The sequence below is a fragment of the Mandrillus leucophaeus genome, unplaced genomic scaffold (genome assembly GCF_000951045.1).
Source record: "Mandrillus leucophaeus isolate KB7577 unplaced genomic scaffold, Mleu.le_1.0 Scaffold421, whole genome shotgun sequence".
Taxonomy (NCBI): Eukaryota; Metazoa; Chordata; class Mammalia; order Primates; family Cercopithecidae; genus Mandrillus; species Mandrillus leucophaeus.
In genome coordinates this window covers 2,306,815-2,320,693 of record NW_012104488.1, presented here as the reverse complement: position 1 = coordinate 2,320,693, position 13,879 = coordinate 2,306,815, and the positions used below count along the sequence as shown (strand labels likewise).

Sequence of the window (13,879 nt, the reverse complement as noted above, 5' to 3'; positions counted from 1 at the left end):
ATTTCTGCCCTCATGGACTGCGAGCTAGTGGCTCCAGGCTGTGACACCACTACAACCCAGCTTCAAATCTCCCCTTGCAGGCAGTTTGGGGGTAAATAATAAAATTAGCATCCTAACACTACAAGTTGTGAGACTGCTCAGGAACAATCTTAATTTGCTTACTGGAACTCCTGTAGAAGATGCTTTGAACCGCTTTAGATACAATAGGTTCAGGTAAAACGGCGCTGCCTTGCCAACCACAGCCCCGCAGACCGGATCTGCAAATCCCTCAGCTGGCCGAAGGGGCCGGATCCGCACATGCGCAGTCAGTCCCGTCGGCTGTGCGCTCAGCCGTGCGCTCAGCCCCGCCCCCAGAGGCGCTGCGCTCCATGACAGCCAGCGGGCGTACACACGCTGACGCTCAGGCTGCGGACGCGCAGGCGCAGTCGGGGCGCCTTCGGGGCACCGCCGCGCTTTCCCGAAGCGTGTCTTGAGTCTTTTTTTTGCGAAGTGCTGCTAGGCCAGGCAGGTGCTAAAAGCCCGGAGTCGTGGACCCCTGCTAGGTCTCAGCAGCATGGAGGCGCAGGGTGTCGCGGAGGGCGCGGGGCCGGGCGCCGCCAGCGGCGTGCCCCACCCCGCGGCCCTAGCCCCGGCTGCGGCTCCCGCCCTGGCGCCAGCCCCGGTGGCGACCGCGGCCTCGCAGTTCACCCTGCTGGTGATGCAACCCTGTGCTGGGCAGGACGAGGCCGCGGTCCCCGGGGGCAGCGTTGGGGCGGGCAAGCCCGTTAGGTACCTGTGCGAAGGGGCCGGGGATGGCGAAGAGGAGGCTGGGGAGGACGAAGCGGACCTGCTAGACACTTCGGACCCTCCAGGGGGAGGCGAGAGCGCGGCTAGTTTGGAGGATCTGGAGGACGAGGAGACCCACTCGGGGGGCGAGGGCAGCAGCGGGGGCGCCCGGAGGCGGGGCAGCGGCGGGGGCAGCATGAGCAAGACCTGCACCTACGAAGGCTGCAGCGAGACCACGAGCCAGGTGGCCAAGCAGCGCAAGCCGTGGATGTGCAAGAAACACCGCAACAAGATGTACAAAGACAAGTATAAAAAGAAGAAGAGCGACCAGGCCCTGAACTGCGGTGGGACTGCCTCGACTGGCAGCGCGGGAAACGTCAAACTCGAGGTATCAGACTTAGCTGAGGCCTAGGGGTGGGCGGTGGAAGAAGAAACCCAATCTTAACGCAAACCGCATCTCCAGGGCCGGCCCATCCGCTTCCAGATGGGCCGGGTTGCAGTGACTGGGTTAGTGGTTGAGAATTAGAATGTTTACCCTAAATTAAAGTTTATACCAGCGTGTGCAAAGCAGTAACAGTTCTGTTGCACCCATATGATAGGTGCCGAAATTTCAGTAAAAATAATGTGACATCGGCAGAGCTGTCATAGATCTGGGATGTGGCTGGAAGGACACAGAGTAAATGTTCGGTCTGGTTCATCGCTAAAGGAGACTTAGGAACCTAGATGAAGTTGGTACTTCTGAGAAAGTCATCTCTTTCGGTTTTCACTACTCTATTCTCAGTATCCAGTTCTCAGTACCTCTATTCGTAATACTCCTTGATTTAGTACTTTGTTTTTAGTGTCCTGTTCTGTTAACCCTCTTCCTAGTACCCTATTTTTAGTACTACTATACTCAGTTGCCTGTCTGTAGTACCCCTGTACTTAGTACACTTTTCTTACAACTCTGTTCCCAGTACCCCTATGTTTAGTCCCTTGTTCTCATGTTCTCACTACCCCAATACTTAATATACCTTGTTCTCAGTATCCTTGTTCTTAGTACCCTGTTTTCACTATCCCTTTTCTTAGTACCCCTGAGGAGGGGGAAAAAAGGATGATAATGGGGTATAAGTCTCAAAAAACTTTTGGATTGTTTGATTTGAACTGAGTCAAAGGTAAAACCAGTGTTCTGGAGTTGGACTTTTGGGTGCAAATCCCTGTTCCATCATTTGCTGGCTGTGTGGCTTGAATAGGTTATGAAACACTGTAAAATGAGCATTAAAATAGTATGTCATCCACAGTGTTGCTGTGACTATGTGAGCCATTCCATACTGAGTGTTCACACAGTGTCCAGCAACTGGTTCAAGTTTGCAAACCTTTGCTGTTATTATTGTCATTGTTAGTGGTATACTTTGAGGCTGTCACAGATAAGCAGATATTTCTTCTTGTGAGAGCTATGTAATCCCTCAGTGTAGAGAAAAATGTAATTTTGTTACAAGTGATCCAAGCCAAGTATGGTGGCAAGTGCCTGTATACCCAGCTGTACTCGGGAGGGTGAGGTGGGAGGATTGCTTGAGACCAGGGGTTCAAGGCTGCGGTGAGCCTTGTTTGCATCACTGCACTCCAGCCTGGATGACATAGCGAGACCCTATCTCCTTAAAACAAACAAAAAAAGTGGTCAAAAAATTTTTTTCTTAACTGCAAGCTGTCTTAGGGTCTTAGGATGTATTCTAAGTCTTTAAATTTCTTAGTTTCAGGCTGAACTTGAAGTGCTCCATTACTAAAATATTAGACCTTGTAATTGTTTACAAATGTAATGTTCTAGGCCAGGCACAGTGGCTGATACCTGTAAGCCCAGAACTTGGGGAGGCCTAGGAGGGAGGATTGCTTGAGCCCAGGAGTTCGAGACCAGCCTGGGTAACATAGGGAGACCCCTATCTCAACAAAAAATTTTAAAATTAGGTGGGTATGTTGGAACATGCCTGTGGTCCTAGCTATTCAGGAGGCTGAGGTGGAAAGATCATTGAGCCCAGGAGATTGAGGCTGCAGTGAGCCATGATTGTGCCGCTTCACTCCAGCCTGGGTGACAGAGCAAGACTTTGTCTCAAAAACAAAAAGTATAATATTCTAAATATTTCCAAAATCTACAGTTGCCAGTGTGTCATACTTAATTGACACTGGTTAGGACTGAGTGACTTCTCTTTCCCTTAAGTTTTAATCTTTTGGAGTAAGAGGACTCCTTTGAGTATCTGGTGACTTAATGAAGACCCTTCCTAGAAAAATCCACTATGTAATTTTAATTTTGCCTACTAATTAATGGGCTCAGGACTTATGTAATCTTAGTTTAAAAACCCCCTCAATCCATATTCTTGTTATATGTTTTACCAAATCTCTGATTATGGGGAATTAGAGAAATAAACACCTGGAAAAGAATGAAAGTTAGTAAAAGTGATCAAGTTTCTTCTTCAGTATGTTCCACAGGTGCTCATTCGCTTCAGAATTCTTTGGAGAGGGAGAAAAATAATACTTTTTTTCTTTCTTTTTTTTGAGACAGAGTCTCACTCTGTTGTTGCTCAGGCTGGAGTACAGTGGTGCGATCTCGGCCAACTAGAACCTCCACCTCCTGGGTTCAAGCAGTTCTTGTGCCTCAGCCTCCTAAGTAGCTGGGATTATAGGCATGCACCACCACCCCCAGCTAATTTTTGTATTTTTAGTAGAGACTGGGTTTCGCCATGTCGGCCAGTCTGGTCTCGAACTCCCTTTCCTCCCACCTCAGCCTCCCAAAGTGCTGGGATTACAGGTGTGACCCACCACACCCAGCTTAATAATACTTATTTTCAAGAAAGAAGTAGTTAACCTATGGCTGCTTACTTTTTTTTTTTTTTTTTAAACTACCTAGCATTTACATCTACAGTAAGGAAAATGTGTAAAAGGCAAATTCATACTGAGAGTCTCTCTCTGCACCTCCCACAAAAAGAACCTCATAATTGACTATTTTGTTATTTATTTACTTATCTAATTTTTAGAGATGGGTCTCACACTGTTGCCCAGGCTGGCCTCAAATTCCTGGGCTCAAGTGACCCTCCCGCCTCAGCCTTCCGAGTAGCTGGGATTACCTCACCATTGCACCCAGCTTCACTATTTTGAAATAATTTGCATGACTTTTTAGGGAAGGGAATTAATTGCTATAAGCAACAAATAATAGCTTACTATCCAATTTGTCTTATATTGTGGGATACTTTATCAGTTTTGAGGAGGCAACAAGATCTGTAAGTCTTTATCTTTGTTAAACTGAGTGAGTGTAAAGAAAATAACAGTGCCAGTCAGGATATAATAAGAGCCAACTATATAGTCCGGTTTTAGTAGTTCAGAGGAGGATAGATCATTGTAGGCTGAGATACTCCAGAAAGGCTTTGCAGAGGAAATGTGACTCAGGATAAACCAGAAAGGATGGGTAATAGTTTACGCTTAATGAGCTGAGTTTCTTATGTGTCAAGCACTGTGTTAAGCTATAAATGGAGTCTCACAACCCTTCGGCAATGGGATAGGTACTATGTTTTACATACATGGAAACTGAGGCACAGAGAGGCTAAAGGATTTGGCCTAGGTCATACAGCCAGCAAGTAGTGTACTCAAGCACAAGCAGTCTTATTCTAGAGGCTTCACTTTCACCCCCTTACTGTACTGCTTCCCTAGAATTCTGGTAGATAAAAGGAAAGAGAAGCACATTTTAGTAAAGAGAGAGAAGTAGGAATACAGAAAACACTTTTGTGAAGATAGCAAGTGGACTATTCTAGCTAAAATGTAATAGTTGAGTGGAAAATTCATGAGAGAAACATTTGGAAAGATAGGTTGAAGCCAGTTTTTTCTAGTATTGAATGCCAGCCTATGGGATTTGGGTTTGGAGTCTTTAAATGAAGTGATAATTAGGAAGGAGCAGAGGATCCTACCCTGATGGAGTGGGTTACAGTTGAGAGCCTATAGATTTTGAGACTATTTCGAAGATCATTATAGTAGGACTGACAGGTGATGACGGTATCTTCTGCTATGCTATGAGCAGCAAGATTAGAAATTAAGGTCTCTATTCCAATGAAGGATTTATTAAGGTAAAAAAATTAAAGAAATTAAGGTATCTAAAATTAGTTCTTACACAAGCCGAGGTTAAGTGAGGAATAAGTATGTATAATGTCTACTCCACCAATCTAAGAACTGTGCTATATGAGAGACACATAAAGGGACTAGGGATAAATGAATTGACTTCTGTTGGTGGGATTGTTGTTATTAAATATCTGAAAAGCTATCATTTAAGAGAAGGAGTAGACTTATATGGCATAGTTCTGAGGTGACTGGGATTCTTAGGCATAAATCACAAGGAGCATGTATTTCAGCTCAGCTTAAGTAAAGCTACCTAACATTCTACCGAAATATCAGAGCTATTCAAAACCAAATGAAGTGTGGCAAAAGTTGGTAAACTCTGTAGGACAAAGAGCATTGAAAGTTTTTGAAAAAGAATTCCAACATCTGTACAAGTTTGGACTAGATGAGTAAAGGTTATTTTCACTACAAGCTTCTCTATCTAATTCAGTATCTAATATTTTGTGATATTAACCTTTTGAATTTGCATAGTGAGGTTGTGAGGGCGGAGGGTACTGTACTGTCAAGTCAATTTCAGCATTCCATTATCTTGCACATAAAAATTAAAGAATCTCATAAATAAAATCAACTCGGGGGTCAGTGGGGGAGGAAGAAGTTATTTTTGTTTCCTCTGGGTATTAGAATTTTCTTTTTACAGTTGTTACGTGTTGAGGCCTAAAATATTTAGGGATGAAATGTTTTTGTAATATAAGGTTGGTAAACTTCTCATAATGAAAGAGATTAAGAGGATATTCTCATAGATAACTCAGAGGCCGGTAGAAAGAAGGCCAAGAGAAAAAAACAGCATAGATAATATTGTAAGTAAAGAACAAAGAGGTTAAATTCATGTAAAGTATGGCTTTCTGGTAAAACATTTATAGTTTTATATTTACTTAGTAAGAATTTTGGATGTATTGTAGTATAGTTTTGTAAGAGTCAGAGTATTTCAGTCAGCTAAACAATATTTTGTTATGCCAGCAAAATTGCAAATATTTAAGATGCAGTCAGGTAACTGGGAGTACCTGACTGGTAATAAGTGTGGCTGATTTTGTTTTTGGGCAGTTAAATCTCAGGGTAATGGTATCGTTTTAGGACTTGCCTGTTTTGTTCATACAGGTGGCAGGAGACTATACTAGTGCTTTTTCAAGCAAGTTTATCTAAATTTTGAAAGATTTGGTTATCAATTGCTTCTTTAAACAGTATTTTACTACTCCCCCATTTGTTTTGGTTGTTAACTGGGTAAAAGCTATCAGATATCTTATTGAGCAGTGCATAATTTGCCTCTGAGTTCATATATTTCATCCAAAGGCAAGCAGATTATGTTTTGGCCTGGATAGCATTATAAAAAGAGAATGGTCAATTCCACTTGGCATTTTTTGTAATGTTGAAAATAGCTCACAAGTAACTCTGCCTCAATCTTAGTGGCCCACCTCTCACACTGTTACTCTATCACACTGTATCACACACTATTAATTTTGAGACCTGTCAAGAGACTAAAGAACCCAGGTAGAAAATCAGGTGGGAGAGGGAGCGAGAAGGAATGTTACATCAAATTAACTGCTGGTATCATGCCTATAATGAAGAACTTTCCAGTGTTACAGAGACTGGGCAAGAAGGAGGAAGAAATGCAAAGACCTGTTCATTACCTCTTTGAAATACCTGTAATCATGACTTACTACATTAACTGTTTATCTATTTGCATTTTTATCATTTATCCCAGGAAAGTGCAGATAACATACTCTCCATTGTTAAACAAAGAACAGGATCTTTTGGGGATCGTCCTGCAAGACCTACTCTTTTAGAACAAGTGTTAAATCAAAAAAGACTGGTAAATATCTGTTTGTAAATCAGTTATAAATGTGTTAACAAACTTTTTTGTTATAAATGGAATTATTGAGATTTTTGAGATTTTAACTCATGACATCACACTATACATCAAAATGAATTCCTAATAAGGAGTCAAAGTTTTAAAAAAAGAATCAAAACTTTACCTCAAAAATCTGTAACAAGATTTTTTTAGCTTATATAGACAAAATCACAGGGAGAAGATTATAAACTTGACTACATAAAAATGAATGCTATAGTCAAAACTAGTGGCAAAATGCACAATAACCTAGAGCAAAAATATGTACAACAAGTATAAAAGACTGTGGTTATTGTGGCTGATATTTTATCACATAAAATATTCCTGGTTGGGCATGGTGGTTCATGCCTGTAATTCTAGCACTTTGGGAGGCCAGGTGGGAGGATCACTTGAAGCTGGGAATTTGAGACCATTCTGGGCAACATAGCGAGACCCCATCTACAAAAAAATTTAAAAAGTAGCTGAGTGTGATGGTATGTAGCTGTAGTCAAGAGGCTGAAACAGGAGGATTGCTTGAGCCCAGGAGTTTGAGGCTGCAATGAGCTGTGATCATACCACTGTACTCCAGCCTAGGCAACAGAGCACCCTATAAATCACTAAACATGATCAGTTTCCTTATATATATATATAAAATATGTTTCCTTCTTTGACAGCTTCAGTCTTAACTGCAAAGAAAGGTTATTACAACAATTCCTATAATTTGATGAGGAAAACCTTTGACTTCAATACATTGCAAAAGATACAAACAGAAAAAAAAAAGGCGGAATACCATTAAATGATATGGAAAGGTATTCAACATCATTAAAAATAAACAAAAAGTGAAAATTGTCTAAACGATTACCACAATGATGCAATGATGTTGAGACTTTCATGAAATGGGCATCCTCCTGCAGTTAATGGCATTACATATTGGTATAGCACTTTCAGAAAGCAGTGGGCATTATGTACCAGGAGTCATCCCTTTTGACTCAGACATCACATTTAATATGAAGGCATTTACAGGACGTAAATCCTAAATATGGATGGAGTTAAACATAAAGATATTGCCAGGAATATATTTATCATAAATAGTAAAAAGGTAATTGAAACAACCTAAATGTCCAACGGTGTCATAACAGCTAAGATGATTTTTAAACAAAACTATTTAATAAATAGAAAACGTACTAAGATATAATACATATAATGTTGAAATCAGGATTTAATGATAGTATGTTCACTTTATTCAGTTTATCTTTTTGCAACTTATTGGGGCCAAAGATTTTTTCTTTATAAATTTATGTATTTTATTATAAAAACATATTACGGGAGACTGGCAGGATGATTGCTTGAGCCTAGGAGTTCAAGACCGAGTGAGCTATGCTCCCGCCACTGCACTCTAGCGTGGGGAACACAGACCCTGTCTCTAATAATCATATGTTAATCACAGTCTGTTATATTTGTTATAGTATTACAACTATATTTTAAAATGATGAGTGTACAAAAAGGTACTGGATGTTTTGGAGCAGTTCTATTAGTTTTTTTCCTGAAATTTTGGTATATACCTATATATATACACATATATAAATGCACACCTATACACACAATTTTAAATTTCTTTATGAAGACTTAGTTGGCTAATGAGAAACTTGACTTCTAGCACTAGTTTATATGTATGTACAAACTGGCATTTAGCTGCTATTTTCACATGTGGCTCCCTTTCATCTCCATTTTTTTTCTTGCTATAATCCTGGGTCAGTGCTCTTTGTTCTTACGTATTTCAAGAGATATATTTGCTGGCATATTATAGAAGGCGTTTCCTTTGTGCACAAAGTCACCAATAACAGACTTCACCTGTTATTTTTAGGTTTTAGTATTTTGATGTGTGACATCACATTATTTTCAGTTTGCAGCTTAGTTGCAGTGCATCAGATATAAAAGTGATTTTGATTCAGGCATATTTTTGTGAAATATTGTGTCATGTGTAGGGACACATCAGAGTAATTTCATAGCATGAAAACAGTCTAATCACATAGATTAATGCTATTAATAATTTTTTTCTTTTCTTTCTAAGTCGTTACTAAGAAGTCCAGAAGTAGTGCAATTTTTACAGAAACAGCAACAACTATTAAATCAGCAAGTTTTGGAGCAAAGACAGCAGCAGTTTCCAGGAGCATCAATGTGAGGGAACTTATCAAGAACATCTACATGGTTTTTATCTTACTGTAATAGATAAGCATATTTTTTTACCAAATATAAATGGGGTAATAATATATGCCTGTAGAACATAAACATTTTCCTGTAAATGTATGTGTGCATTTGGGGATAAATAAGTATTGCACTTTGTGCATCTAATCTTTCAGATTACTATGAGTTTGAAGAAGTCAGCTTATCTTTCCAAAATAACATTTAATTATAATGTTTTTTAAAAATATATTCCTCTTCAGTCATTGTTACTGAAGGTAATGAAGCAGTTACTTTCTGTGGAAGTCATAAAGTTAATAGATATTAATCTTGACTCATCTAGCTCAGTGGTTCTCATCAAGGGTCCATTTGATTGTCATAGTGACCTTGAAAACCATTGGTTTTTAGTGAGTGGTCAGGAATGCTAAATGTTCTGCAGTATCAGGGGTAGTCCCACATACTAAGGATTGTCTCACCCACAGTGCCAAAAACACTCCTAAGAAATGTTGATGGCTATTTTGTGGTGCTAACATGTAGTTGGGGCACCTATAATTGGGTTCTCTTAATAACCTTTCTTTGCAGTTAAGACTGAAGCTGTCAGAGAGGTAAGCATATTTTATATAGATGTAAGGAAAGTGATTATTGTTTAGTATCTGTGAATTTAGGATGTGCATCTCTTTTCAGAGGTGTGCTAGTAAAACCTGAGGGATTAACTAAGCACACTGGGATGTGTCTTTTACAGTTGGCTTCTGTCTTTCACGTTACCTGTTAGTGTTGATCTCTTAAAGCAGATATTTCTTGTTTGTTGAATTTGTGAACAGTATAGATCTCAGCCCACCAATGCCAAGACAAAATTATTTTTCTTATACTTATTTTTATTAAACAAAATGAAAAAGATCCTTTTCAAAAAGGAGATCCTGAAAATAAAACTAACAGTCCAGCATTTTGTCATTGTTTTTCACAATTTGAGCTATCTCAAAACTGCTATTCCTAAGTAATGTTCAAAAATGATGGGTAATCTGGATACTTTTTTCTTATACTTTCTCCTAGGAAAACTTTAAAACTTTTAAAAAGGCAAACCTACCAATAGGAATAACAAATTAAATGTCAAGAGAATATATCCAATATTAGGATATAAATGTATGTGTCTCAAGTTTAACTATACAAAAATTTGTTACTTGTTTTTTAAACTCTATATATAGTTAAACTTAATCATGGCTGTTCTGAGAAGTACTTATGGAAAACAAGAATGTTTTTGTTCATTTTTTAATGTGTGTGTTTTTACTTGCATATCTGTTTGCTTTTAACAAAATTAATTCATTAAAGTCCAGTTGTTGACCTTTGAGTTGGCTGATTTCTTTATTCTGTTCTTTAGTTTATTCTTACTAGACGCAGAGGAATTCTAGTCTTGGTTTTAAAAGTCTCATGTTGGAATCTTTCAAATGTTTACTGATTTATAATGTCCCATTTCTTTTTCTAGAATTAGAAAATATGATTAATATGAATATTGTCAAATAGTTCTAATTGCTTTTGTATAACTCATTGAAATGGAAATTTTAGTATTTTAAAAAATCATTATTACACCCTCAGTTTCTAACTGTCTTTAGTTTCTAACTTCCTTAGCTAGAAAAATTAATGTTCTACTCATGACCACAGATACTGTTGAAGGTCCATAGATTAGGGCCTGTGTTCAGATAGCAGTTTATTTGAAAATGGACTGACTTCCTTCACTATAGAAAAAAAAAATCTGATTTAAATACCTCTTTTATTGAGTTTGAAGGTAACAGTTGTTTTTAAAACATTTTAATGAAAATACTTGACATATTTAATAATCAGGTGAGTTGATCTCACCTTTCAATCAAAAGATGAGCTATTTCCCTGATTACCCCTGACATATAGTACTCCATCTTCCATTGGTTGTTTGGATTATTCTAAACCACTGGAGATGAACTTTCTAAAAAATCATCTACTGCAGCAAAATAAATCTTTCCTCTTCAGAGCTTTACCCTAGTAGCAGAAAAGGATGTAGCCTGTCTTAAGATGTATTCCATAAGCACAGACGCCGATTTTTATGAGCGATTTGTAGCTTGGGCTTTAGAGGACCCGAGAGTGTGTGCAGCATGAAAACCCAAGTGGAAAGCTGAGGAAGAAGCCAGAAGACAAGCTATGACTAGCGGGAGTTTGTTTGTGTTACTCCTATAATTACACCTCGAACGATTTACTTTTCTTAAATTGGAGACCATAGTCAGCACTAATCAGATTTTATACCGGTTGCCTTTGAAAATCTAATAAGCAGCAGGGATATGTTAATTGTAATATATTAATTAACATTACATATTAGCATTAAAATTGTTAGTGTTTATTATGGCAATATGGTTATATCATTAAACTATACATGCATACCTGCACTTCACCATCATGCTGATTAAAATCATCTGCAGAAACTTGTGGGGGCACAGTGAGGGTAATTGTGACAGCAGTCCTTTTCAGAAAATGAAGGAAACCAGCCAATACGGTGGCTCACACCTGTAATCCCAGCACTTTAGGGGGCCAAGGCAGGCAGATCACTTGAGCCCGGGAGTTTGAGACCAGCCTGGGTAACATGGTGAAACCCTGTATCTACAAAAATACAAAAATTATCTGGGCATGGTGGTGCCCCCAGCTACTCAGAAGGCTGAGGTGGGAGGATTGCTTGAGTCCAGGAGGTTGAGGCTGCAGTGAGCCCTGATCCTGCCACTGCACTCCAGCCTGGGTGACACAGCAAGACTCTGTCTTCATAAACAAACAAACAAAAAAAAAATGAGGGAAACTGAGTATTAGAGACATCAATATTTTTCTAAGAAAACCTAAAATTGTCTGCTAGTATGGAAACTCAAGTTTGCTTCATGGCAGGGTGTGCTGAGACTCTTAGTTTTGAGATTCTCTTGTACTTGCAGAGCCGGCCTTTTCTTTTTAAACTGTCCATCATGACATGTACACCCTGCCTCTTGGGGTAATTAGGTGGACCCTTTTGGCCAGGGAAATGCTTGTCCAAGAAAAAACAAACATTGATCTCTTATCTGGGTGCCCTTCTCTGGATAACATGCCCAAATGATGTTACTGTGTCTCTATTTCTTGTTCACCTCTTTAATGCCAACAACAAAGAATCAATTGCCTTTTGCAATTAGTCCCAGACATTTGCTACCTTTAATGAGTTATAAAGTCCACCCTGTATCTCACTTTCCTCAACATGTCCTGCTTTGTTAGCAATTGAAAGTGACTCTAGCCCCTGCCCAGGCCAGGCATTGCCCTTTCTGAAAGGCAAGAACAACTTAGAACTGAGACATTCAGAGCAACTCTCAGGTACCCAGTTTGGAGAGGAAGGCTGTTTGCTGAGTGCTTTCTGAGCAGCAGCTCACCAGTCCCTGAGTGTCTCTCCGGCTATGTGCTGAAGGTCAGATGCTGAGGCCACTGTGGTGACTATGTCAAGCACAGCAGTGGCAGGAATGGCAGTGTCCTCAGAGGCCTGTGCTGCCTGACTGCCTACACTGTGCCCTTGCTGGGAAATGTAATAGCTCACCCCTAGTGTTAGTAATAGTGATGCAAGATTTTTTGCTCCTTAGTTCAGCTAAATCTGGGTTCTTGTCTCACAGCCAGGAAAAATTAGGTGCGAGGGCACATTGAAGGGTGAGGAGGGCAGAATTTACTAAGCAAAAAGAAAGCTCTCACCAAAAAAGGTGGGGGGCGAGGTCCCACCAGTAGGCTCCTACCTCACAAATTGAATACCAGGTCACCACAAACAAGCTGAAGAGACCAGGCCCCTCCCCTGGATAAGGCATGAATTCCTGGTGACTCTGCCCCATTCCCTCAGTGCACATATGGGCCCTTAGTCTGAACCATTCCATATTGACTTATTTCCCACATTATGCACGTGTTAAGGGAAAGAATTTTTCACTGTGGGCGTGTTTAGGTAAGCCCCCTGAGCGCAATGACCTGGACAGGTCAGAGGTTCTCTGGTACCCTTCCCTATCTGCCTAGGCATTTGGCTATCTCCTACCTCTATCAATAGGAGGCAGGAATTGATGGGTTTACTTCTAGCAACCAAAATGGCAAGGCTTCTCACGTGTTCTTGGAAAATCAAGAACAGAAATCTCTTAAATAGCTGACATACAAGCATAGCAAGTTGAACAAGATATTGATCAGAACCAGAGTAGCAACCGTATCATAAACTGCAGGTACTGCCTGTATTTTGTGATAAGCTGCTTATCTGAGACCTCTTGATGAACAGCAGGCAAAGTTTTATCAACATGCCAAACACCTGAATGATAGGCACAACTACAGCTTTCCTACTGTTTCAGTGTGTTAGATAACTGAAAAGCCCCACAGCGCAGTGGCTCAAATAACAACTTATTTTTTTTTCTTTTTCCTCACAGTGTTGTGGGTTGGCTGAGCTGAGCTGAGAGTTTCTTCTGGTAGTCTTGCTTGGGGCATCTCATGAGGCCGCAGTCAGATGGCAGCATGGCTGTGACTGGACAGTCAAGATGACCTCCCATCCTCCACAGCTGGAGGCTTCAAACCAAAGGCCCCAGTGCCAGTCCAACCCATGCTCAGTTTTTGTCATTTTTACACTTTCAGTAATTAAATTGCTTTTCCATTTTGTAATAGTTGAAAAACAATTCAAAACAAAAATATTTTGTGATACGTGAAAATTATATGAAATTCAAATTTCAGTGTCCACAAAGTTTTACTGGAACATAACCACAACCACGCTTATTCACTTACGTATAATTTACAGCTCCTTTTGCACTACAGTGGCAGTGCTGAGTGGTTGTGACAATCACAGAGACCACATGGCCCACAAAGCCAAAAATATTTACTATCTGGGCCTTTAGAAATTCTGCTGGCCCCTTCTCCAGAGCCTCTGTCCATCATAGTCGTCTCTTTTTTTTTTTTTGAGATGGAGTTTTGCTCTTGTCGCCCAGGCTGGAAAAGAATGTTGCG

At 40.1% G+C, this 13,879-nt stretch overlaps 1 protein-coding gene across 2 annotated transcripts; it reads left to right on the top strand.

Annotated features, from left to right (window-relative positions):
• Positions 1 to 386: 386 nt before the first annotated feature.
• Positions 387 to 10,244, top strand: RFXAP (regulatory factor X-associated protein). Of its 2 annotated transcripts, XM_011992997.1 has the most exons (4): positions 387 to 1,153; positions 6,596 to 6,703; positions 8,790 to 8,896; positions 9,584 to 10,244. In XM_011992997.1, exons 1-4 carry the CDS (start codon positions 554 to 556, stop codon positions 9,669 to 9,671), a joined length of 903 nt encoding a protein of 300 aa, XP_011848387.1. In that variant the 5' UTR covers positions 387 to 553; the 3' UTR covers positions 9,672 to 10,244. The 2 variants fall into 2 exon arrangements, with proteins under 2 accessions (XP_011848387.1, XP_011848388.1); XM_011992998.1 differs by having other exon boundaries at positions 8,790 to 10,244.
• Positions 10,245 to 13,879: the final 3,635 nt, after the last annotated feature.

Coding starts and splice junctions, on each gene's coding strand:
- RFXAP (XM_011992997.1), top strand. CDS start 554: ATGGAGGCGCAGGGTGTCGCGGAGGGCGCGGGGCCGGGCGCCGCCAGC. Junction 1,154..6,595: donor CGGGAAACGTCAAACTCGAG/GTATCAGACTTA, acceptor CATTTATCCCAG/GAAAGTGCAGATAACATACT. Junction 6,704..8,789: donor TGTTAAATCAAAAAAGACTG/GTAAATATCTGT, acceptor TTTCTTTCTAAG/TCGTTACTAAGAAGTCCAGA.